The 22,651-nt window shown below is 42.4% G+C and overlaps 1 protein-coding gene across 1 annotated transcript; it reads left to right on the top strand.

Annotated features, from left to right (window-relative positions):
* Nucleotides 1–400: 400 nt before the first annotated feature.
* Nucleotides 401–21,626, top strand: ABCC6 (ATP-binding cassette, sub-family C (CFTR/MRP), member 6; the record flags this gene model as incomplete). The annotated part of the gene is made up of 30 exons (XM_009876068.1): nucleotides 401–577; nucleotides 932–1,057; nucleotides 1,688–1,825; nucleotides 2,689–2,814; nucleotides 3,335–3,396; nucleotides 4,186–4,317; nucleotides 4,670–4,882; nucleotides 5,250–5,427; nucleotides 5,882–6,043; nucleotides 7,298–7,390; nucleotides 7,902–8,105; nucleotides 8,702–8,848; nucleotides 9,575–9,672; nucleotides 10,160–10,219; nucleotides 10,766–10,892; nucleotides 11,336–11,512; nucleotides 11,934–12,101; nucleotides 12,360–12,543; nucleotides 13,030–13,090; nucleotides 13,617–13,737; nucleotides 14,825–15,032; nucleotides 15,661–15,971; nucleotides 16,723–16,922; nucleotides 17,612–17,738; nucleotides 18,307–18,408; nucleotides 19,139–19,285; nucleotides 19,750–19,908; nucleotides 20,149–20,315; nucleotides 20,791–20,985; nucleotides 21,518–21,626. Coding segments are annotated over 30 exons (4,479 nt in total), but the record flags the coding sequence as incomplete, so codon positions are not given.
* Nucleotides 21,627–22,651: the final 1,025 nt, after the last annotated feature.

Raw genomic sequence — 22,651 nt, 5'->3', positions numbered from 1 at the left:
CCGGTCATTGCCCGCTGACTGTCCGGATGGTTCCCAGATGCCAATAATTTCACTCCTAAATTATTTTTCCTCGTTCCACATTCAATAATTTAAATTTCCTCTCTTCTTTTCTCTCTAGTTGTGGTACACGATGCTCTGTCTCGGCATCTTCCACTTTTCTAACCCCTTTTTCTACTTCCATCCCCTCAAAATGCTGCTGCCGCCTCCTCCCTGCCCTGTGACGCTTCACTGTTCTCTAGCAGCTCCGCTGTTGCCAAATGCTTTTTACAGCTGAAACCCCAGATCAAGTTCCTATAACGTTACAGCAGATCTCGGGTGCAGCACGAGCAACTTAGGTTAGCTGGTGAGATCCTGTGTACGTTAGCTTTACAGTTTCGCTCCTGTGTTGTTTCTGTGACAGGACTGGAACCAGACATGGTATACGAACACCCCGAGATTCACCTGGTGCTTTGAGAGTACAGTCATTGCTTGGATCCCTTGTGCCTATCTTTGGATCTGTTTTCCTTTCTACTGCCTGTATCTTCGACACACAAACAAAGGCTATATCAGGATGTCCCACATCTTCAAAACCAAAATGGTAAGGGTGGAGGATGGTGTTTGATCCTAACATTATCACAAGCTTGACACAATTTTTCTAGAGGTTAACTCTTTTCTGATGACCCTTCTCTGTGTTTGCTTTGAGGTTTACTCACTCAAGTAAAGTCACGTCAGTATAAATCAAGTAAAGTTTTAGGAAGAGCTGTCTTAAGATCATCTCCCCTGTACTTCCATTTCGTTCCCCACTTCTTCCCATAATGCTCGCTGTCCCAAACCTACTCTTCTTCCACCTCTCCACTCTTACTGCCCAGGCTGCTTGGACCATGCAGTTTGGTAGATCGTCCCAGCACCATTTCAGTCCATTCCACCGTGTGTTTTGCTGTTTCTGCCCCAGGTCCTTGGAATTGTCCTGGTAATACTGTGTTTTTCTAATGTCTTCTTCACACTGTGGGAAATAAGCCAAGGAATCCCACGGGCTCCAGCATTCGTCATTAGCCCTGCCGTAGTGGGAATCACAATGGTAATTCTTCCTTTGTTTTGTCTGCGCGTGGCCCAGCTCAGCTCTCCTATTTCCCATGTTTCTCAGTGTCTTTAAGTACAAAGATAGCTGATGAGGAGCCAAAGGCTGGAGACACTTTGTGAGTTTTTGCTGTGTGATGCAGCAGGACTTTGGAGTTGTGGCAGACCACTGGGTATACAGCTACAGTACAGAGCCCTGTGGGCAGAGTACACCTTGCAGGAGCCGAGGCAGCAGTAGTGTTTAGAAAGAAGTCTCGGAACCACAAGACAAGATCTAGTTTCTCATCACCAGGGTAGGCAACCGAGTAAGGTTTACAATGAAACGGGATTTCTGTTCAACCTAAATGCCTGTCTCCCCCTTCTGTCATGGCCTTTGCATAGCCTAGATCCTCCCAGCCTGTGAGCCCACTTTCAGCATTATTATATGCTGTTTCTGGAGAGACATTCTTGAGTGCAAAATTGCACACAATGCTTTTCAGTTTTAGCCTTTTAGGAACAATACTGCAGCTCTGAACATCTTGAAATGTTTGGGCAAGTAACTAACCGTTTTTTCTCCATTGTATCTGTTGAGAATAGTGTTTGGCATTCCATTACCAGCCCTTTATTTGGACAAATCTGTACTTCCTCGCAGATCCTTGCCATGTTCCTTACCCAGGCAGAAAGAATGATGGGCATCCAGTCTTCAGGCATCCTGTTGATTTACTGGCTGCTCTCATTCATGGCTGCAGTTGTGATGTTTAGTTCCAAAGTCCAACATGCCCTGGAAAGAGTAAGTGAAATCACTTATCTAACATGCAGGAGTATGAAGTCTCTTAAAAAATAGGGCCCTTTTTGCCTCATTGATTGTGGGGTGGAGAATCAAGTTCCTCTCAAGATATGTGCTGAAAAAAATGACTGACGACATTCCTTTCAATGCAGACAGAGTGTGGTTTCCTGAGAGCTCAGCAGACTTCACAGAGGAATAAAAACAAAATGAATGTAAACAGTGTAAATAAAAACTGGCCTTATGCCAGATTTTGTATCAGCATAAATATGTTGGTATATTATACATTTTTATTATTTGCGGTCAATGTTTATTTGTGGAGGAGCACTGTCTGGGTTTACACATCTGAGACTTAACTCTCAGAGGTCATTTTGCAGGTGAACACTTGTATCTTTTCATGACAACAAGGAATAAACAAAAGTTTGTTACCTGTGTGTTTAAATAATAGGGGAAATATAGGCAGCCACTAAACAAAAAGACAGCTAGGAACTTGCTTGTTGCTGCTGTGTTGAAAGGCATTCAAGCATCAGGCCTCTTGTAGAAATAACAAGAGCAAGGAGCTTCTATCCCTCACAGCACCCAAAGCTTCCTGAATTGTGATGCAACGTGGACATCTGACTTGACTGCTGAGAAGCCTCATGATAAAACCATCACTGTAAATAACAAATACATCCATTATTCAGCATTTACTTATATCAAGTTTCAGGAGTTATCTATGTAAGGAGCTCTACACAGCTACTATTTAAATGCATCTCATGCTTCAAACCAAAACTCAGAGCTTATGGCAGGTAGAACATGAGAAGCCCTCGTTCTGCACTGATTTTACACAAAGGTTCTTACCTCATTCTCAACAGTATTCTGTCTCGTAGGGCTTCCTAGAAGACCCTTTCCACCATGTGACAACTTACCTTTATGTTAGCCTGGTGCTAGGAGAATTTGTGGTTTTCTGCTTAGTTGATCACCCTCCTTTCTTCTCTAAAGCTGTCAACAATCCTGTAAGTATAATGGAGCTTTTCATAATGCATTGCATGAGGAACATGAGTATCTGGGAGAGATGTAAGATGCATCATCCTGTATCATGGCTGACAGTTACTGGCAGAATTTGGGATAACGCTACTCGGTCTCTCTATGTTTTCAAAATCTGAAAACCTCTTCTACCCATACTCAGGTTTATTTTCATTGAAACCAGTAGACAGGGCTCATATTGCTTCCCCACGTTCTCCTGTGCGGCAGCGCTTAGAGGTATGAGTACAGCAGAGTTCGGTGCTTCAGAAAATAAATGTCCTTGGGTATAATATATACTACTTCATCTGAAAAATTATTCAAAGTCTAATTCTCCAAAGTCTTGTGATCCCATTGATCCCTCATGATACATTTACCGTGTCAGGGTCAATGAATGAGGTGTGTGTTAACTTTTTGACTGCTTTTCCTGGGGAAGCACAGCAGGGGATTATACTCATCAGACACATGCCCTTTTCTATATATAAATATCACCCATGTTTTTCCTCTTATCAGAATCAATGTCCAGAAGCCAGCACCTCTTTTCTTTCCAAAATCACATACTGGTGGTTCTCTGGGTAAGAAAACACAGAAAAATAAATGGTTTTGCTAGAATATCAGGGGAAAACCAGCAGCATAAGAAAGCACAGATGACAGCTAGTAGGAAATACCTCAGTCCCTGACTTACCTTATGCAGTGAGGATTTAAATTCTTTCTCTGGGGACTCAAGGTGTTATTCCAAGATCAAAATATGAAAATTTAACTTACTTTTCTCAAAGTAATTCAAAACACAAATTCGTGATTTTAGATAATTCTCCTCTGCCTTCCAAATACCTTTCCAGCATCCTCCCAATCTTGAAATAGACTTCAGCAATCTCGAGAGATCACTGCATGCCGGCCACAGCCCTATCTGCCTGCTAGACCTTCCTCTAACAAATGCTGGGCAAGGGGAAAACAGTGAATGAAAACTTTGGCCCCACCTGCTGCGTAGCATTCAGAAGTAAAGTGGTTGTGTATCTTATGCCATTAGAATAAGGACTCACCTGTGTTTCACTGAGCCACAGAGTAAGTTAAACTGAACTTTGTCCCCCGCTGCCCAAGACCCAGCTCTCAGCATGGGCTACAAATTAGGGCTTACTGGCAAATCCTCATTATGTTGACAGAAGATAGCATAGGAATTTGAAGCAAAACTGCTGTTCCTGAATATTCATTGTTATTCAGGAAACAAATAGTCCTAAGTAGTTTTCTTTATGTAAGCCTCTATGTGCTCACTGTGGTGCACTAACTTATAGCCCATCTGTTTGAAAATCTTACACACACAACAAATCCTTCTGTGCTTATCTTAGAGCACTCTGTGTGTTCTCCAGGCTTGTCTGGAAAGGCTGTCAGCAGTCCCTGGGGGTGGATGACTTATGGGCAGTGAGGAAAGAGGACTCCTCCGAAGAAATTGTTGCCTGGGCTGAAAGAGAGTGGAAGAAGCATCACAGCAGAAGCCAGCAGTGAGTACCTGATCTAGACAATGTGTCAACAACTCAGCTGGGCAGTTTCTCTCTTGCCTCTCATTTAGATAAACAGCTAGGCTCACAGCTGCCGGTGTGCCATCTTAGGACAGGCTTTAATGCCCTCAGTTGCCCACAGACTACTAGACGGGCTGCTTCAGCACATATTCAGGCTCTGAACGTAAGTTAAGTGCTTCCTACCTGGGCAAGAGAATGGGCGATCCTACTGAATTATTTGTCCATTAAACAGAAGAAAAGGATAGCATACGCGAAAGGGTCCAAGTAATCCTCTGCTGTGAGAACTTGGGGGTCTTTAACTCTTCAGTGGTGAGCTCATTGTTTCTTTCTTTAGAAAAATCAAGTCTGCTACATTTAAAAAGGGTCAGAAGAGTGGAAGTGGCATAGTAGAAGATGAAGAGACAGAGGTTCTACTGAAATCAGAGCACAGTCAGAGCACGCCCTTACTGAAAGCATTTTGGAGCATGTTTGGAACCCATTTCCTTCTCAGCACGGTCTGCTTAGTTATCTGTGATGTCTTCTTGTTCTCCATCCCAAAGGTACTGAGGTATGTGCATATTTATAATGTATTTCTATCCCATGCACAAGATTGCTGTGTGCATGAGCTCACGCAGAGGTGTGTATGCCAGCACCCACACAGTGAAATCCGGAAACCATCCTGAACACTGAAAATGAGATTTCCCATGAGAAGATGCTGAGATCAGAGACTGCTTCAAAACCAAGAGTGGCTAAATATCAAAATCAGGATATTATAAGACAGGATACTCAGCAGTTTTTTCAACTCTTCTGCTATTTTACTGACAAACATCAGCCAGAAAGAATACAGAAAAATCCCTGGTATTTCTGTGGGTTTGTGCATCTGGTATTTCATCTGTTCTACGTGGACTCATCAATGTTTTGCTCCTATCTTGCAGCCTTTTCCTGGAGTTCATTGAAGATCAAGAAGCGCCTGGCTGGCATGGTTATTTCTATGCCTTCACTATGTTCCTTTTGGCTTGTCTCCAGACTCTGTTTGAACAGCGATATATGTACATGTGTCTTGTTCTGGGGTTGAGACTGAAAACTGCAGTAACAGGGCTTGTCTACAGGAAGGTGAGTCTGTAGCCTCCTTTTCTGCTTCATTTTTTTCTAACCCTGCATTAGTAGTTACAACATTATTGGTATGTTGTTCTTAACATCAAAGGAGATGTTATTAGAAACTGCTTTTAAGATGTAACTCTATATGTGCTATATTAAACTCTGAACAGTATGTGGGAGGTATTTTACTATTTATTTTTGAGATTTTAACTTCTGAAGGAAAAGCCAAGAAAAGGAAAGAAAGAGCAAAAAGCAAGACAAACTTTGTTATGCTGTAGATTACAGTTAGGGAAAGGAATAAATTCTTAATCTTAAAGTGAAGTCACACATCCCAGGCAACAGCATGTTTTCAATACCTAGGATTTGACATTCTTTGCCCTTTCTTTTCTTTATTTATAAGGAAAAGGATTTTTTTTTGCCAAAGCTGTTGTTTGATGATGCCTTTCCTTTCGTCTCTACCTCTGTCTAGATCCTAGTTATGTCAAATGCATCAAGAAAAGCAGCAACAGTAGGTGAAATTGTTAATCTGGTATCTGTTGATGTTCAAAAGCTAATGGATCTGATTATCTATTTTAATGGGACCTGGCTTGCTCCTATTCGGATTATTATCTGCTTTGTCTTCCTGTGGCAGGTAAAAATATGGTGAGAGTACTTATCAATCGCTTTCTATTCTGGGTATCAAAGGAAAAAAGAGTTTCGAGATTCTGCTAAGAGCTTTGCTGGTTTGAGTAACCTGAAATTGCCATGTTTTTTTCTTAGCTCTATAGCATGGTGGAATCACTTTTCTTTTTAGAAGTTACTGGTACAGAACCCTCACCTGATCCTTCACAACGTTTTCTCACCTGTATTCAGCAGTCAGTCTCTTCTGGAGAAAAGACTGAGTATGGTTATTCTGAGCTGACTGATAAAGTTCTGCTTCAGCTTTTCCTCTGTCACCTCTCTTTTCAACCAAAATGTGGTGGCCAAGTGCAGGCTGAGACTCCAGCTCCAGCCCATTGGCACAGTTACAGAACATAAAGGAGAAGGTCTGAAATAGCAATTTGACATACTTCATCCGGAAGCCTGATTACCACAAGATCAGTTAAACAGTTCAAAGCAATAATTATATGACATTCAAAAAGAGTATTGGATGCACTGAATTTCATAGGTGTCAAGGAGTTTAGCAAGGAGAGAGCAAAACCTGAATTAGAAATAAAGGACGATAACCTAAAGATCCTTTTTTTCTCCCCTAATTCAATCTATGGTATTTTCTCAGGATAAACCCCCATTTCTTAGTCCACATTTTTGGCAGCACACAAATGGGAGCATGAGCACTACAGAACCAAGAGAAACAAGCTCTCTCTTTTGATACACAAGTAGTTAGGAACCCGGTATACAAAAGCTGTCCCAAGTCAATGTGGCACAGAATAACACTACCATTTCGTCTCACTGGTTGATGTAAATTCAGGCAAGCTGGGTTACCTATGCTGCAAGAATAGTTTGTTGAGGGTCTGGGTTTTTTTTTAAACAAAACCTGCATTTGTTTTGGGTCACTTCCACAAGATGTCCTCCTTAACACATCCAGGAGCAGATGGAAAGAAATAGAAATTACTTGAATCACCAACATGCTTCTGGATTGCTTTCAGCATGGATCTAGTTCCTAAAAGGGAAGCAAATAAATTCAGCAGAGCATGATGACAGAAGTTACCCTGCCTGGAGAGTTACCAGTCCACAGTGCTTAGGGAGCAAAATTCCCAGGAAAGGCAAAGGCAAGATTAAAGGTTTAGCTGTGTGAGGGATGTTAGGCATAAGTTCAAATAAGAGGGAAAGTGAGCAAGGGGAATGGGAAACAGTTATTTCTGGTAGTCACCAGAGGTTCTTCCTCTTTCATTTTCTCTCCTGGCAGCTTCTTGGGCCATCTGCCTTGACTTCAATTGCTGTATTCCTTTTTCTATTGCCTCTGAATTTTGTGATCACCAAGAAGAGGAGTCAGTTTCAGGTATATTTTACTTCATAAAAATAAAGTGGTTTCCTGACTTGAATTATGCTAGGACACTATTTTAACATCTAAGTTAAAGGCTGCCATGCTCTTGCAGGAGGGAATCACGTGGAATCCAAGGCTACTGATTATTACAGTAGGCATGTTGCAAAAACTAAATAAAAAAAAAAATCAGTATTGTACTGAAGCGTATCACGTTTGACATCAAATGATGGTTTAATATTATTCATGCTTACCATGAATGTCTGGAGGAATATAGGAGGATTTGAAGCCTGCAAAGTTTCTTGAAGTTTAGAGTAGGCTCTTGCATGTGCAGTCTTTTACCTTGTTTGCCCACTTTTTCTGTGGTTTTTATGTATTGCCAGTAAAAATAAAGCAAAACAGTATACACATCTCAACTGCAGAGAAATTTATTCAGCATCCACAGGTGAGAATAAGGTGTTTTTTTCAGAATAATTGCACCGTTAAACATTCAACCTATTAAATGATAAAATTCAAACCTATATTGCAGGAGATCCAGATGAAACACAAAGACGAGCGGGCCAAACTCACCAATGCCATTCTTAGCGACATTAAAGTAATCAAACTGTATGGCTGGGAAAAAGCCTTCATGGAGAAAGTGCTTGGCATCCGGAAGCAAGAACTTCAGGCCCTAAAAAGATCTCAGATTCTCTTCTCAGCATCTCTGGCTTCTTTCCATTCATCAACCTTCCTAGTGAGCAGTTCAATTTCCTTCATAAAACGTGTGCTATTACTTCCATTTCTCTTTGTGCTCCTGCCTGGACAGATTTTTCCTTTAGGACAGCTAAAGACAATATTTGCCCAGAGGAGCTGGTGGTCTCACAGAAGTTGCTGCACCGATTGGAATCAGCCACGCAGACACTGACACTGCCCTAACAGTTCCATGGACAGGTTGTCTGGCCCGGCACCGTGCTGCAGGCAGACTGACCTGCTCTGCAGGGACCACCTGGAGACCTCCAAGCTAGACAGAGTTCACGGTACAGTCAGTAGCTGCACAAGCCACTTTTGCACTTGCTGTTGCAGCTCAGCCATGTGTGTTTTCAAGAGGAAATGGCTGCGCTTTCACCTTGCTGTGGCTGCAGCACCAGAACAAACATCAAATGATCAGTTTTGTCATCAACATGCAATACCTTTGCCTGTGATATCTGCAGGACAGGTACCATGGACATGTGCGAAAGCCTGGATTTAACTAAATGGGCTCCAGAGTGTGTAGGAAGGGGCCTGTCGCCCTTGAACCATTCTCCTCCATATCTGAAGGAAATTGTTTGGTTTTCCATTGTTCTCTTTCAGATTGCATTTGTCATGTTTGCTGTCTACACCCTGGTGGATAACACACACATCCTGGATGCTCAGAAGGCCTTTGTATCTGTAACACTGATCAATATTCTCAACACAGCACACTCCTTCCTGCCATTCTCCATAAACGCAGCTGTCCAGGTTAAGTGCACGCTATGCTCCTTTTTCATTGGCCATAAGTGGGTTTTTACATAGCACCATTAACAGCAAAAGGTAGGGATGTCTTAGGGCTTGAAACATCAGGGCTAGATACTTAATTGCCATTGAGAAACAGTGAAGTGCCAGGACTCGCAGCTAAAGGTACTTTGTAGTACTGTTTTTCAGAAATGCTCCCTATATTGACAAAATAGTCATCCAAAAAACCCTCTTATGTCTTTGGGGGCCAATTACAAGCACCATTACATCTCAGAGCTGCTTCCATTTCCAATTTTTGTGATTAAAAACAGAACAGATGGAGCAAAATCTCCATGGGAGATCAGTGGAAACCCTGCTAGCCCAGGCCAGAGAGAAAAGAAGTCATTGGAAAATTAATTTCCCTCTTGCACCCCAAGAAGACTGTCACAGCCCTCCATGTTTAGAAGCAATCACTGGAAAGATTGCAAAATGAATTTGAGAAAAAAAGCATTAATTTCACTGTGTAAACAGAAAACACAGGGAAGAATATGTTTTGGGGCCTTTTTGCTAAGCCAAGTGGAAATATAGGTAGTTAACACAAGGAAGAGCTGCATTTGTCTGTCTAAGCCAAAAGCATTTTCAACACAGGACCCAGTCAATATTCTTAGTGGGTCTTCAAGTAAAATCTTCACTTTGGGTTTTAGCTCCCTTTCTATTCTACATCTTACTCTTTTCTGTGCTGCTTTATTTCAGGCCAAAGTTTCTTTAAATCGCTTAGCAGCTTTTCTGAATCTGGAAGAACTGAACCCTGAGAGTTCAAACAGAAACACCTCTGACTGTGGTGAGCTTTTGTGTTGGCATTGTTGTCTTATAAGAGGAGTAGCTTCCATTGGTCAGCTACCACTCCTAGGGTGCCTACCACAGTCAAGAGGGAAAAATGTTTGCCCCTTACTGTCACTTTATCTCAGGCCTGTTGATTTCTAACCATGAAAACTAACACAGTAATTAATCCTTTCTTTTCATACTTAAAGTTCATTTTATGTAATATAGAATCATAGAATGGCCTAGGCTGGAAGGGAGCTTAGAGATCATCTAGTCCAACCTCCCTGTCATGGGCAGGGACGCCACCTCTCGACTAGACTGGGCAACACATGGGGACCGAGCGGGAATCGAACCCGTGACCTTGGTGTTGGTCATTGTTGTCAGCACCACACTCAAACCACTGAGCTAACATATAAAAACACACTGAAACATAAAGTCACATAAATATGAAAGTTTCTGTACCTACCTTTGCATTTACAAGTGTTCTAATTCTCCTTGTATTTTAGTACAGGCAAGTATCACCATAAGAAACGGGACTTTTTGCTGGAGCAAAGAAACTTCTCCTTGTCTCAGAAGGTACACACTTACCCTTAGTCATCTCAGTTCCATAGGTCAGGGTGAATGCTGAATGAACTAATTCATCAGGGTCTGAGTGAAACCAGTATGGAATATCCAGAGCATTCTGAGTTGGCTTCATATTTAACATTGAATTCTGAAAATAATAAGGTCACAGAAAATGTAATCTTACTTTTATGCTTGGGAGCACAGAAGTGGGAAGATGCCTATATCTGGATATTGCCTTAATATATGGAGACTATTTCTTTACACAATTTTCCTGTCAAAATAGGAAATTACAGTCATTTAAGTCAAAAAAAGTAGAATTGATGGTACACAGATATTGTATATGATATCACTACGTGCTTATTTCAAAAGGCATTGCAGTTTTAGGGGAGAAACAGTGTTGAAAAGTTCTGTGTTCAGAAATATTTTATATTTGATATTGGGCTAGCCTGGGTCTTGGATCTGTGTTTTATTGCTGCAGGACAATAGCAAGAATTTTGGTCATGTTCTTTTCAGAAAGTGTATCTAGAGGGTAGTAAGAGACTAATTTTTTCTCTATAGCATAGATCTTACTGTGCCACAAGGCTCCTTGCTTGCTGTAGTTGGCCAAGTGGGCGCTGGAAAGTCTTCCTTGCTGTCAGCGTTACTTGGTGAGCTGGAGAAGACTGACGGCTCTGTGACCATGAAGGTAAATTTTCCCCTGAGCATTTACTTCTAAATTAGGCTGTCTTCAGGAACATTTGATTAAAGCCTTATTTACTGCTGAATTTTAACAAAGGCTCTATGTAGCAGCCTGCATTTAATTATGTGAAGGTGCTTAAGACCTCTCAGATAAGCCTTAACCGTGGGGAGGGAAACTGGAACAGGACTTCAAAGATCCAGTTCCATTTCCCACTCTGGCAGTGAGCACAGTGGCATCCTGATAAATCACATGTACTTGCACCTCTGCTTCCTCCTCTATAAGATAATGGAAGTGCAGACTCATGTTTGCAAAGCCATCTGTCAATGTGATGATATCCCAGATTTCTGTAAATCTAACTGGGAGACTTTTTCTTCAAAGATGGGTTCCCACAGTGTCAAGCTGAGCTTATGATAAAGATTGTTCACATTCTTCCATTCCCACTTTCATAGGACACCGCAGCTTACGTCCCCCAGCAAGCTTGGATACAAAACGCTTCAGTGGAAGATAATATTCTCTTTGGGAAAGAGATGGATGAAACATGGTTCAGTAGAGTGATAGATGCTTGTGCACTGCAGCCTGACTTGGAGAGCTTCCCTGCAGGGCAGAAGAGTGAAATAGGAGAGAAGGTACTAGCTTAGATTTTTATTTTGGCCAACTTTTCCATGAGTAGCTACAACTTTGGCTGTCCTGCTTAAAACGTCTACAAAAGGAATAAACTTGCAGGAGGCAAGTGCTTGCTAATTTCTAAGAAGCTGGGCCATGATTAACAGGGTCTGAAGCCCACCTCCTGTCAGTTAACCTAACCGGAGATACAGGAGATGCTTAAGACAAAAACCTACAAATCCAGGTCATTCTTGGGTCCTCTGTTGCAGGAGAGTGGAGCTGCTCAGGAGAATCTGCCTCTGCATCTCGAGCCCATTTGGAGGGAGGGAGGGCAATGCACTGACTTATAAAGAAGGAAGTCATAAAACCTCAGTGTAAAATTAAGCCAACAGTTGATAAATATGCTGCAGCTTTGAAACAAACAGCATCAATACATTTTTACAGGGAATAAATATATCTGGAGGGCAGAAGCAAAGACTGAACCTTGCTCGAGCTGTGTACCAGAAGGCTTCAATTTACCTACTCGATGACCCCCTCTCAGCTGTTGATGCCCATGTTGGACAGCACATTTTTGAACACGTTCTTGGACCCAAAGGCTTACTGAAGGACAAGGTGTGTTATAAATCCTAAGCTGTAAAAGACTGCAAAAATGTATCTGTGCCCATTCTGAAAGTGCAGAAAAGATAAACTTAATCAAAGAGACAGTCAGAATTATTAGGAATAAATTAAAAAATTAACTCCAAGTTAGTAAAAAAAAATCATAGCTCATGCTGAGTACATGTCTGTCTTCAGAAGACAGCTGACTGCAACAGCTCAAGTGAGCAGGAAAGCATCAGAACATTTATAACTGTTTGCCCTTTATTCAAACAGACTCGGGTGCTGGTGACTCACACAATCAACATTTTGCCTCAAGTGGACAACATTGTTTTTCTGGTAGATGGAATGATCTCAGAAATGGGTTCCTACCAAGAACTTCTACAGAGAAATGGGCCCTTTGCAGAATTTCTTCATTCACACATCACTGCAGAAGAGAAGGCAGGTGCTAGTTTTTCAGGTAACTCAAATGAGCTGGAATCATTCTTCCTAAGTCTATCAGTCAGTTGTTTCCTGAATATCATAAATAACATTAAAGAGCTGTGAGGGAGGGGGATCTGCTGCTGTTCACAGTTGAGAAGAGGCAAGAGGTAATAAATCTGAAAAAGCCAATATTACATTTGTTTTATCATGGACATTTAACACTCAGATTCAGTCACAGAAAGCTGTTGCTTACAGTGGGGAAAAACATGCCTGTCAAATTAGCTGACTCATCATGGCAAAACCGATTCTTGAATAAATAGTTTCATCTTAAGAGACGACAATCATGCAGTAAACAGAATTACCTACTATATGTGCTATTCTTTAAGCTTCACCTTGGTATTTCTACCATTAGAAACAATTTTTATAATAAATCTTTACTCTGTATTACCAGTCTCTCAAGGGCAATACAGGACAAAATGAGTTTCTAAAGCATTGAGGAAAAAAATATCCATTTATTTCACAGCTATAGGAGACACCAAAGGCACCATCACCTCTAGAAATGGTCCATCACAGGATCTCCTTAGGTAAGCTTAAAGCTGTCTCAGACACTGAAGACCTTGCTCCAAAAGCCCATACAAGCCTCCCTGGAGGCTCTTACTGAGTACAATACAGGTTTGGGATTGAATAGGTAAATTAATAAATAAGAGCAAACAAGCAAATCTCAAGAATACGTAAGAAACTGCTCCTGAATGTAGAGGTTGACTAATATTTTCTCCATATTTCACAAAGAGCCAGAATTTGTTCCGGAGCTCACGTACAAGGCATGGCGATACTTTTGCGTGCTGTTCACTTCCCAGCGAGGCTGTAAGGTCTGACGCGTTTCAAACCAGGCACAGCCAGCAAACGCTTAACGCCTGTTTGGTAACAGCCTGACAGAGCCCAGTCCCTGTGGCAAATACAGACAATGGCTGGGGTCACTCGGGAGGACTCTGAAAACTGCAGTGCTTAAAATAGGCATGAATATAGGGGTGGATGGGTTAAGGAGATCCAGCTTTAAAAAACTCATCGCCATGGCTTAAAATTGAAAGGATTTTTGTTTTCTTTATGAAGTGGCAATTCAGTCAAATCTTCTGCTATGGGAAGGGAAGCCATTCCTGTAAGTCAGGACTGTGCCACTGCTGCAGCCACTGAAGAAGGATTAACCAAGGGAGAGAAAACTCAGCACGGCAGGGTAAGCACAGCACCTTCCTCTAAAGGCAAAGACACATACCGTGGCTTGATTGCTTACTCACTCTTGGCAGGCACTGCCTAAGTTAAACCAGTGCAACTCCAGAGAAGTCAGCTGAGCTGTACAGGTTTTCCCTGTAATTGAGATAAAGTCATTTTAGCACTACTTTACATCACACCTTCCGTGCAAAGTGTATGTCCCAAGTACTAGTTCCAAGACAGAAATAACTCACGTACATTACAGAGAGCACATGATGGGCGTGAGAGAGAGGAAAAAAAAATTTAATTTATCACCACTCAAAGAGAGGGATTCTGATTTGAAAGTTGACCTGAACGGGCAAAGTGCACTGGGGCAATCAGGGTGAGGTGGTGGGAAGGGACAGAAGAGGATGGATTACATGAGACTTTCCATCTTGAATCTGTCCATGAACTCTTGAGGCTGGTGGGAAGGGGCAAGAGAAGCACCTCAGAAGGCTGAGGCAAGGAGGGTACTGTGAAAGGAAAGAAGCAGATGGGAGATTCCAGCTAGGAGGAGTCATGCATGGATGAGTATTCAGGGCACATAGTTGCAGCTGTAGAACGTGGGGAGGAAACAAACAGCTCAGGCGACATACTGGTACTGAGAAGAGATGAGAGTAAGAGACCAGACACCCCAGAGAAGCCAGCTCTTCCTCTAGGGAAGCACAGAATTAGCCAGACTAGGATCTCCCTCACCTCTGCTGATCAGTAGCTACTCACACAAGCACTTAGTGGGATACATGATAGTTCTCACACTAAGGACAAATGAAAACCACTGCCCAGCATAAGGAAAGCCTTATGAGCATTCCAGCAGTAACATGAGCCTGTTGCAGTAACATCCATCAGTTGATAATAATCGCTCATTAACACCATGGATTTATTTAAGTATGGCTTCATTATTTAACCATAAGAAAAACAAAAAAGAGAATTAACAGAGTTGCTACGGCCCATGACATACAGCTGAGCAAATATACCATAATAAATCATCCCTTGTTTCAGAGCTGCTTCTCCTAGCTAACAAGCTTGATCCTCCCAACCACTCCCCCTATTCTTCCCAAATTATTTCACTCTAGGTTAGTTCTTCAATTTATGCAGCCTACCTGAAGGCGATGGGCTTACCGCTGTGTGTGTACATCGTCCTGCTGTTCACATCTCAGCAAACTGTGTCATTTTCTCGTGGTTACTGGCTCAGCATGTGGACAGATGACCCTGTTCACAACGGGACACAACAGCATGCAGAGTTGAGAGTTGGAGTCTTTGGCGCGCTGGGAGTTATTCAAGGTTTGTTTAACTTGTTCACCTAATTCTTCTCTATATTTCCCTTTCCCATATCCAGGATATTTTCTCAAAATATCAAGTGCATACCCATGGGCTCTTAGCCTCCTAGGCTTTTGGCACCAGCCCTAAAGGTTTGGCATAGGACCTAAAACTACATGCTCTGACGCACAGAGAGGATTTCTAAGGGATCCAAACAGTGTTACTGGTGTTACTGCCTGAAATTTTACTTCATAGTGTGCCAGAAGTGTTCTCCTCTGTCCTTCAGCAGACCATGATGAGTAGTGTCTTCCTTTATATCTCCTGCTGGAACTAAATGACCTGAGCCCCTTAAAAACATTCAGCAATGGAAGAACTACAACATCCTTATTTTTCTATCCCACTCCCTTATATCCAACATGTTCTGCCTGTCTTTCTTCCTCTTATCCCTTTCCATTCCTCCACTAGAAATTAATCATATCGAAGTGCAAGTGGTGGCTCTTCTCCATGATGAATTAAGTCCTGGTTTATGTTCTTTTGAAAGAAAAAGAAGAACTTAACTTTCACTGGTACTAGGTGAACATCATGATCTTGCAAAGGAGAGCTCCAAGGTGAATTTCTTCAGACCTATTAATAATTATTTTTTACATTACAGCCCTTGGCAGATTTGTCTCCGTAGCAGCAGTCCTCCTCGGTGGCACATTAGCATCGCACAAGCTATTTCTGCAGTTGCTAAGGAACGTTGCTAGATCCCCAATGGTCTTCTTTGAGCAAACACCCATCGGAAACTTGCTGAACCTCTTCTCCAGAGAAATGGATGCTATTGATTCTGTCATCCCTGACAAGCTGAAGTCCTTGCTGGGATTCTTGTTCAACTTGCTGGAGATCTACCTCGTGATTATAGTGGCTACACCATGGGCAGCAATGGCTATAGTGCCCTTGACTGTTCTTTACGCTGCATTCCAGGTAGGAGCTCGTAGAGATACAGACAGGAGAGGCTGAAGCAGTACGGCCATGGCCCTGCAGAAAAGCCTCCTTCCATTTCTTACGAGGAAGCACATGCAGAAACTAGTTTCATCATCTTGAATTGCATCTGAGTAAGAGTAACGTCAGCAGCTCTTCCCACATCACCCCAGCCTTCCAAACCATCCCAGAGACCTCACAAAGAGGCTTGTGCTTTTCTGATGTCCAGCTCAAATCCTACCTAGAGCTATATTCCTTGTATTCGTTACTGGAAATGCAATCTTATTAAGACCAAAAGCATTTTCCCTTTCCTCTAGAATGCCTACACTGCTTTTGAATATATCTGTGTATGCCCTGCAGCTCTCCTATTGGGCTCTGAAACCATACATGCTTTGCCAGCTAGGACTGAATATGAGGGAGGGGCAAGTAAGGGGACAAGTTTGCCTCCATCAAGCAAAAGGCTGATCTACAGGAAAAAGCAAGTGTGAGTTTAGAGGCTCTGTGAGTTCAGAGCACCCTGGCTTATTTGCAGTAAGTAACCATGAGGTTATTCTTAATGAATATAGGACATAACACAGGCAGAAACACTACCTCACCTTTTAAGGGCATCTCAAACATACACATTAGGTTTTATAGCACTAAGATAGTACGAACTATTGCACTTGTTGAGGCATTCCCAAATTTTGGGGGGGGCACCTCCATGGAGACATTTAAACCTTCTAATTACTTCCCCTTCCCTTTCCCTTTGTACCAGCACTTCTACGTCATCACCTCCTGCCAGCTGAGACGCATGGAGGCTGCCAGCAGGTCGCCCATCTACTCCCACATTTCAGAAACTTTCCAAGGGAGTAACGTGATCCGTGCTTACAAGGACCAGGAGAGGTTTATTTTGAAGAGCAACTCTCTAGTGGATGAAAATCAGCGAATATGCTTCCCTGGAGCAGTTGCTGACAGGTACCTATCTGCTGTGTTGAAAAAAATATGATAGTTAACTCTTGTGGCCTTGGTGAGTGGAGATGGCTGCTCTCAGGGCTTAGGTGGAGGTACAGAGAAGATGAGACGGGGCGCACAGTATTTTTGGGGTAGGGCAGCCTCTTTCATTATCACTCGCGCTGCACCCCTCCCTGGCAATGTGCCCCTCACACAACCAGTATGCTCCCATCTCCATTGTGCGTGGCTAGGGGCACACAAACATGCTGGCACGCTGCTGGAGGTATTCAGTGTCCAAAATGCAGGATGCTGCAGTACACGCCTCGTGAGGCCAACCATCCCACAACAGAGTCAACAAGGCCTGTGGTAGACGCAGAACCCATCAGACAATAGAGCCATCAGCCACCAGCTGTGGAAAAAGCGAGAAGTACCAGAAGGAGAGATGTTAGAGCAACTCGTCCAAGAAACTGGCTGCTCTCATCCAACAGGCCTTGGAGCAAATCCCGAGACCATCAGCCAACCAGTTCGGACAGACTGGAGCCATTTATGAGCTCCAAAGCGGCTGGATAAGAGCAACCAGGGCATGCCACGAGCTTTATTGAGCATCCTGTATCCCAGCAGCTCCACAAGTGTTTTGCAAAGTAATCACAGATTCTGTTGGGAGAAAGGACAAGGACACCCAGCAACAGCCCTGTGCTCTCCTCCTCTTGCAGGTGGCTTGCTACAAACCTGGAACTTCTAGGCAATGGCATCGTGTTGTTTGCAGCACTGTTTGCAGCAATGGGCAGAACACGTCTTAGTCCAGGCACTGCTGGCTTCTCCATTTCATGCGCTCTTCAGGTAACTCAGTGTTCAAGTAATACCATACTCACCTTTCATCAAAAGCAACTGGCATTTTAATTTCTAAGAAATTAGACAATTTTAACAATTTCTGTGGCTTTCTAGATGCCTTTTCCTACCAAACCCTGCTGTCACTGCTGAAACTCAGAGCATCTGGAGTCCACAGGCCCTTGGAGAATGAACCTCAAACACATGCACTAGCACATGCTCTGAGCAACTGAAGGAAGGTCTTCAGTGCCTGTCTTATCTGCTTGTAGATTAGTTACACAATAGCCTAAGGAGTAGCTACACTATCTTTTAGCATCCAAGTCAGAAGCATTTCATTCTCTGTAACCTTGCTGAGAAGCAGCTGCGGAGGGAGCTGGCTAGGCTCTTTAAACACAGCTTTACAAACTTTCACAGGGATGCCTGGTTGTTATTTTTTTAGCCTTTTAAGGGATGATTTTTGAAGCAATTAAAAATAGAGACCTCTTCACCAGCTAAACACTAAGAAAAAATACCAGGTACCTCACAAGCACAGATCAAGACTTACTCTGTCAACCCTAATGCTTCTGTTTCTTTCTGCTAGATAACTGGTGTTCTGAACTGGATGGTGCGCTCCTGGACAGAAATAGAGAACAACACTGTTTCTGTGGAGAGAGTAAGAGAGTATCTGAAGACTCCTAAGGAGGTAGCTAACCAACTACTGATCTTACTAGCAGAGGTGAACATCTCTGCATACTAAATGAGTAACATTTTTGTTCTACCTGGACAAAGCCCCTAGTTTTCCCCTTCTGAAAGGCCAGTTATGTTTCCTTTAAAGAACTGCAGCATTTGTTTTTTATCCAGCTGATTAGACTTGTTTTATAACCTCTGATCATTATTTCCTTAAGACAGTTAAGCCATTAAAATAGCTTCACTTGGTAACACTTATGGAATGAGCTGTATTTTCTGCCCATATTTGGAATATGTGTTTATTGCGTGAGTTCAGATGCAACTCTCTGATAACTGATGGCTGCTAGATAGCCTTTTGGCCACTAAAAGTCTGCAGTGTAATCATTTTTGTTCTGTATTCATTAAAATTATTTCTGTATATGCTGCCCTGAGATTCTACTGAAGGACACTTTCACAGTCCTGTTTACAGAGGCATATAAATAACTTTTTTATTGAAGCATTCATAATGTCAGAACTCTGACATGCAAACAAATGTTTATCCCCATTTTCAGTGAAGACAATTGGCATCTTTGCATAAATTAAAAAGTCAACATTTGGAACAAGAGAGCTAGATGCCTTTTTCCTCTTTTGGAAACAGTAAATAAATCGTGGGAGTTTGGTGCAGACATCTTCATAAACTTCCCATTTTACTATGGCCACTTGATTATATCAGCTTTATAGGTTGCTGTTTGTTTTCATCTGTTTAGGCACCTTGGACTCTGAATGGCAAACTTCAAGATCAAGTTTGGCTCACTGAAGGAAGAGTTGAATTTAGGAACTACAGTTTGCAATACAGGCCAAATTTGGACTTGGCGCTGAAGCACATCAATCTAACCATCAACGGGCAAGAGAAGGTAAGTAAAGCTACTTGTTTCAGAAGAGCTACAAAATGTGAGCAGTGCTTCGCAGTGGGCAGATGTGGTCCCTTCCCTACAGGATCGTTCCATACACTAGATATTCTTCTGAGTGAAATTTAATTTCACCTAAGTTTAGCATAGTTACAGCAACAGGAATTTTCACGTTTAAATCTAGTGCCACATCAAGGCTCGGTTCTAGCTGCTAAGTGTTGCAGTTATGCTTCCCATCAAAGGCTTTCAAGATTCCTTTTCATACAAAACAAATTATAAATTATTCCTTTTAAGAATATATTGCTATTTTAAGAATGCATTGCCAGACTATGTGTATCTTGAACTGCCTGAAAGATTTGATCCATGCAAAGCTGTGTCTCTTCAAAAGACCAAGAGGAACTACACAACAGATCTGTCCAACTGGAAGATGATCAACATCAAAACCGAAAACTTTCCATTGCACTTTACAGATCGGCATAACTGGAAGAACAGGAGCTGGGAAATCTACTCTTGCTGTGGGACTGCTGCGATTAGTGGAAGCTGCAGAAGGAGCGATTCTAATTGATGGGCTAGATATTGCTCAGCTAGGTCTCCATGACCTTAGAACCAAAATAACTGTCATTCCCCAGGTATGAAATTAATTTCCAAAACGCTTCCGCAGTATTTTAAGTCTTAACACCTAGGAAGGGTTTATAAAGATTCTGTGAGAGGAAAGACATTTAGAAATTTTGAAGGGGAAAACAACTTCTATGCTATGCTGAATTCCCACTCAATGTAACATCAACCACAGATTTGGAGCCAGCAGGGAAAAATGGAGAGCTGTTTTTGTAATTAATTTCAGGAGCTCTTTGTACTGTCTCTGTGCTCAGGACCCAGTTTTGTTCTCTGGCTCTCTGAGAATGAATCTTGACCCATTAAACCAATACACTGATGCAGACATCTGGACAGCTTTGGAACTGACTCAGCTCAAGAACTTTGTCGCAGATTTGCCAGATCAGTTGGAATACGAGTGCGCTGACCAAGGGGAAAACCTAAGGTACCTTAACTACAGAAGGACAGTGGCGGGGCAGTGCCAGCCCATGGGTTTGCAGAGCATAGAACTAGTGGGACAAGGAATCTAATTGTCTAATTAACTTAAAAAATAATTTTAAAAAAGGCACCACGACAGCAAATTGCTGCACTATTGTCCTGTTTAGCAGTGTGAAATCAAATCATAAGAGATCAAGTAGAAGACCTTTGAGACTGAATTACTGTGGTGGCTTGTGTTTTTGCAATACTTAAAACACTGTTTTAAGTATTGAAAGTATTTTAAGTATGTAATCCTCTTCCAAGTGCAGATCTCCTAGGAGCTATAGTAATACACTCCCTTCATTTCCTTAGGTTAGCCTCAATCATCCTGTTAGGGAAAGGGAACAATCACCTTTTAATTACTATTTCAAATTTTATCACATACCCTGACCCCAGGCAAAAGTGACTGCTGCTCTGTTTACAATCTCTCTTCTTACTTGCAGCACTGGTCAGAAACAGCTGGTTTGTCTGGCCAGAGCACTTCTTCGGAAAGCCAAAATCCTCATTCTAGATGAGGCCACAGCAGCAGTAGATTTAGAAACTGATCTTCAGATTCACTCCACCCTGAAGACTCAGTTCAAAGACAGCACGGTGTTAACAATAGCTCACCGGATAAACACCGTCATGGACTGTGACAGGTAATATCTTCAGCCACTTTCCTACAGAGGAAGGGAGACACAGACAACTAGACAAACCACACTAACCAGTGTTAGTGAACAGCAATTTAATTTCTGTCCTTTTTGTGTTTAACCCTCAAAGCTTTGCTCTAGGGATTGTAAGAGCTACAGTCAGCATCAACAGGTTAACTGAAGATGATTGATTCCCACATGATGTGCTTCACGCTGTGTCATAGTCCTTCCTCCTGCACTGACAGTGAAACCACAGCTACAGCTCTTTCTGTCAACTTAAAATCACGAGGCAAATACATCTCCACAAACCTTAGTCCAGTCTCAGTTGCCACAAAACTTTCCTCCCACAAACTCTGTACTTGAATAGTCATTCAACAGAAATCTCTTTCTATCCACAACTGTTTCCCAGCTGAAAGGCTGGAAGGCTTGGTTGAGTAACAAACAAGGACTGAAATTTATTTTGGAAATAAGCAGAAATAACTAAGTTTATTGCAGCTGTTGGTATATCCCCAAGCTTACACTTATGTTTTAATGTTCACAGGATTCTAGTCTTGGAAAATGGTCAGATAGCTGAATTTGATACTCTGGAACACTTAATAGCTCAGAAGGGACTGTTCTACAGACTGATGGAAGAATCAGGACTTGCATGACTTGCTCATGGAGTACACCACAATGTCACCACCAACGGGAATAATTGATCTTGTAATTGAGTTACCTTGGTTTCACTGTAAAATGCCTGACACTCAACCAAATCTTTTTTGAGCTATAACAGCAGTGAGCAAATCAAAAGGGATGACTTGGGATACGTTATTTCTATATAAAACTTAGCAATTCCATTTTCATTATGTTTCCAGATACTAAACCCTCACTTCTGCTGAGAATAAGCTATTCAGAACTTAAATGCCATGTTGCTTTGATGGTGTAAAAGCAAATAAGCCAAAAGAAAAAGACTGCAGTGTTTCCAATTTATACTATAAATGGAGCCCAAATATACTGCCATAAAAGATTTTATGGACAGCAAGCAAGAATTTAATTGGAGCAGCAAACTTAATTGTTTACAGCTTGTTGTAAGTTCCAGGCAGAACAAATTTAGTCTTTTGCAAATGTCTAAGGACTGCTCACCTGAACACCATTACACAGATGAGGACTCCAAGGCAGCAGCTGGATCCAGTCACCCAAAGTGCACAAACACTGGGATGCCACCCAGCAGGAGCGCAGACGACTGCCTGAGGGCTGCTTGTTGTAGCTGGGGATCAGGTCTGCTCCATCTCTTTCCATGTCAGCTTTGGAGGGTCCTCGAGTGACCCACATCGTGCAGAGGGCTGACAGAGTGCCTGGAGGAGGAGAGCCAGCTGAGACATGCGCTAACTGATGCAGGAGTAACTTGGCTGGGCACAGGTAGCAGAGCATCGTTCCTTCTGCCTGAAGGCTTGGAGCAGCGCTGCTGCCAAATGCCTGTTGGACACCGAGAAGCATGTCTAAACGCTCACACCAACACTTCCAACTTGAACTGGACCACAAAGAATTTGCGTGGTGTAAAGTGTCCTCCTCTGATCCCTGCAGCATGGCAGTCTGGCAGATGGGGAAAGTAGCAGGGACTCAGATGTCAATGTGGTGATTCATTCCTGGTTTTCTTCTTGAATACAAGTTTACCTCCTGCACGTGTCACCCTGCT

Source organism: Apaloderma vittatum, unplaced genomic scaffold (genome assembly GCF_000703405.1).
Source record: "Apaloderma vittatum isolate BGI_N311 unplaced genomic scaffold, ASM70340v1 scaffold28640, whole genome shotgun sequence".
In the NCBI taxonomy this organism is placed as follows: domain Eukaryota; kingdom Metazoa; phylum Chordata; class Aves; order Trogoniformes; family Trogonidae; genus Apaloderma; species Apaloderma vittatum.
Note: the sequence above shows the minus strand (reverse complement) of the source record. Positions and strands in the feature narration are given on the sequence as shown.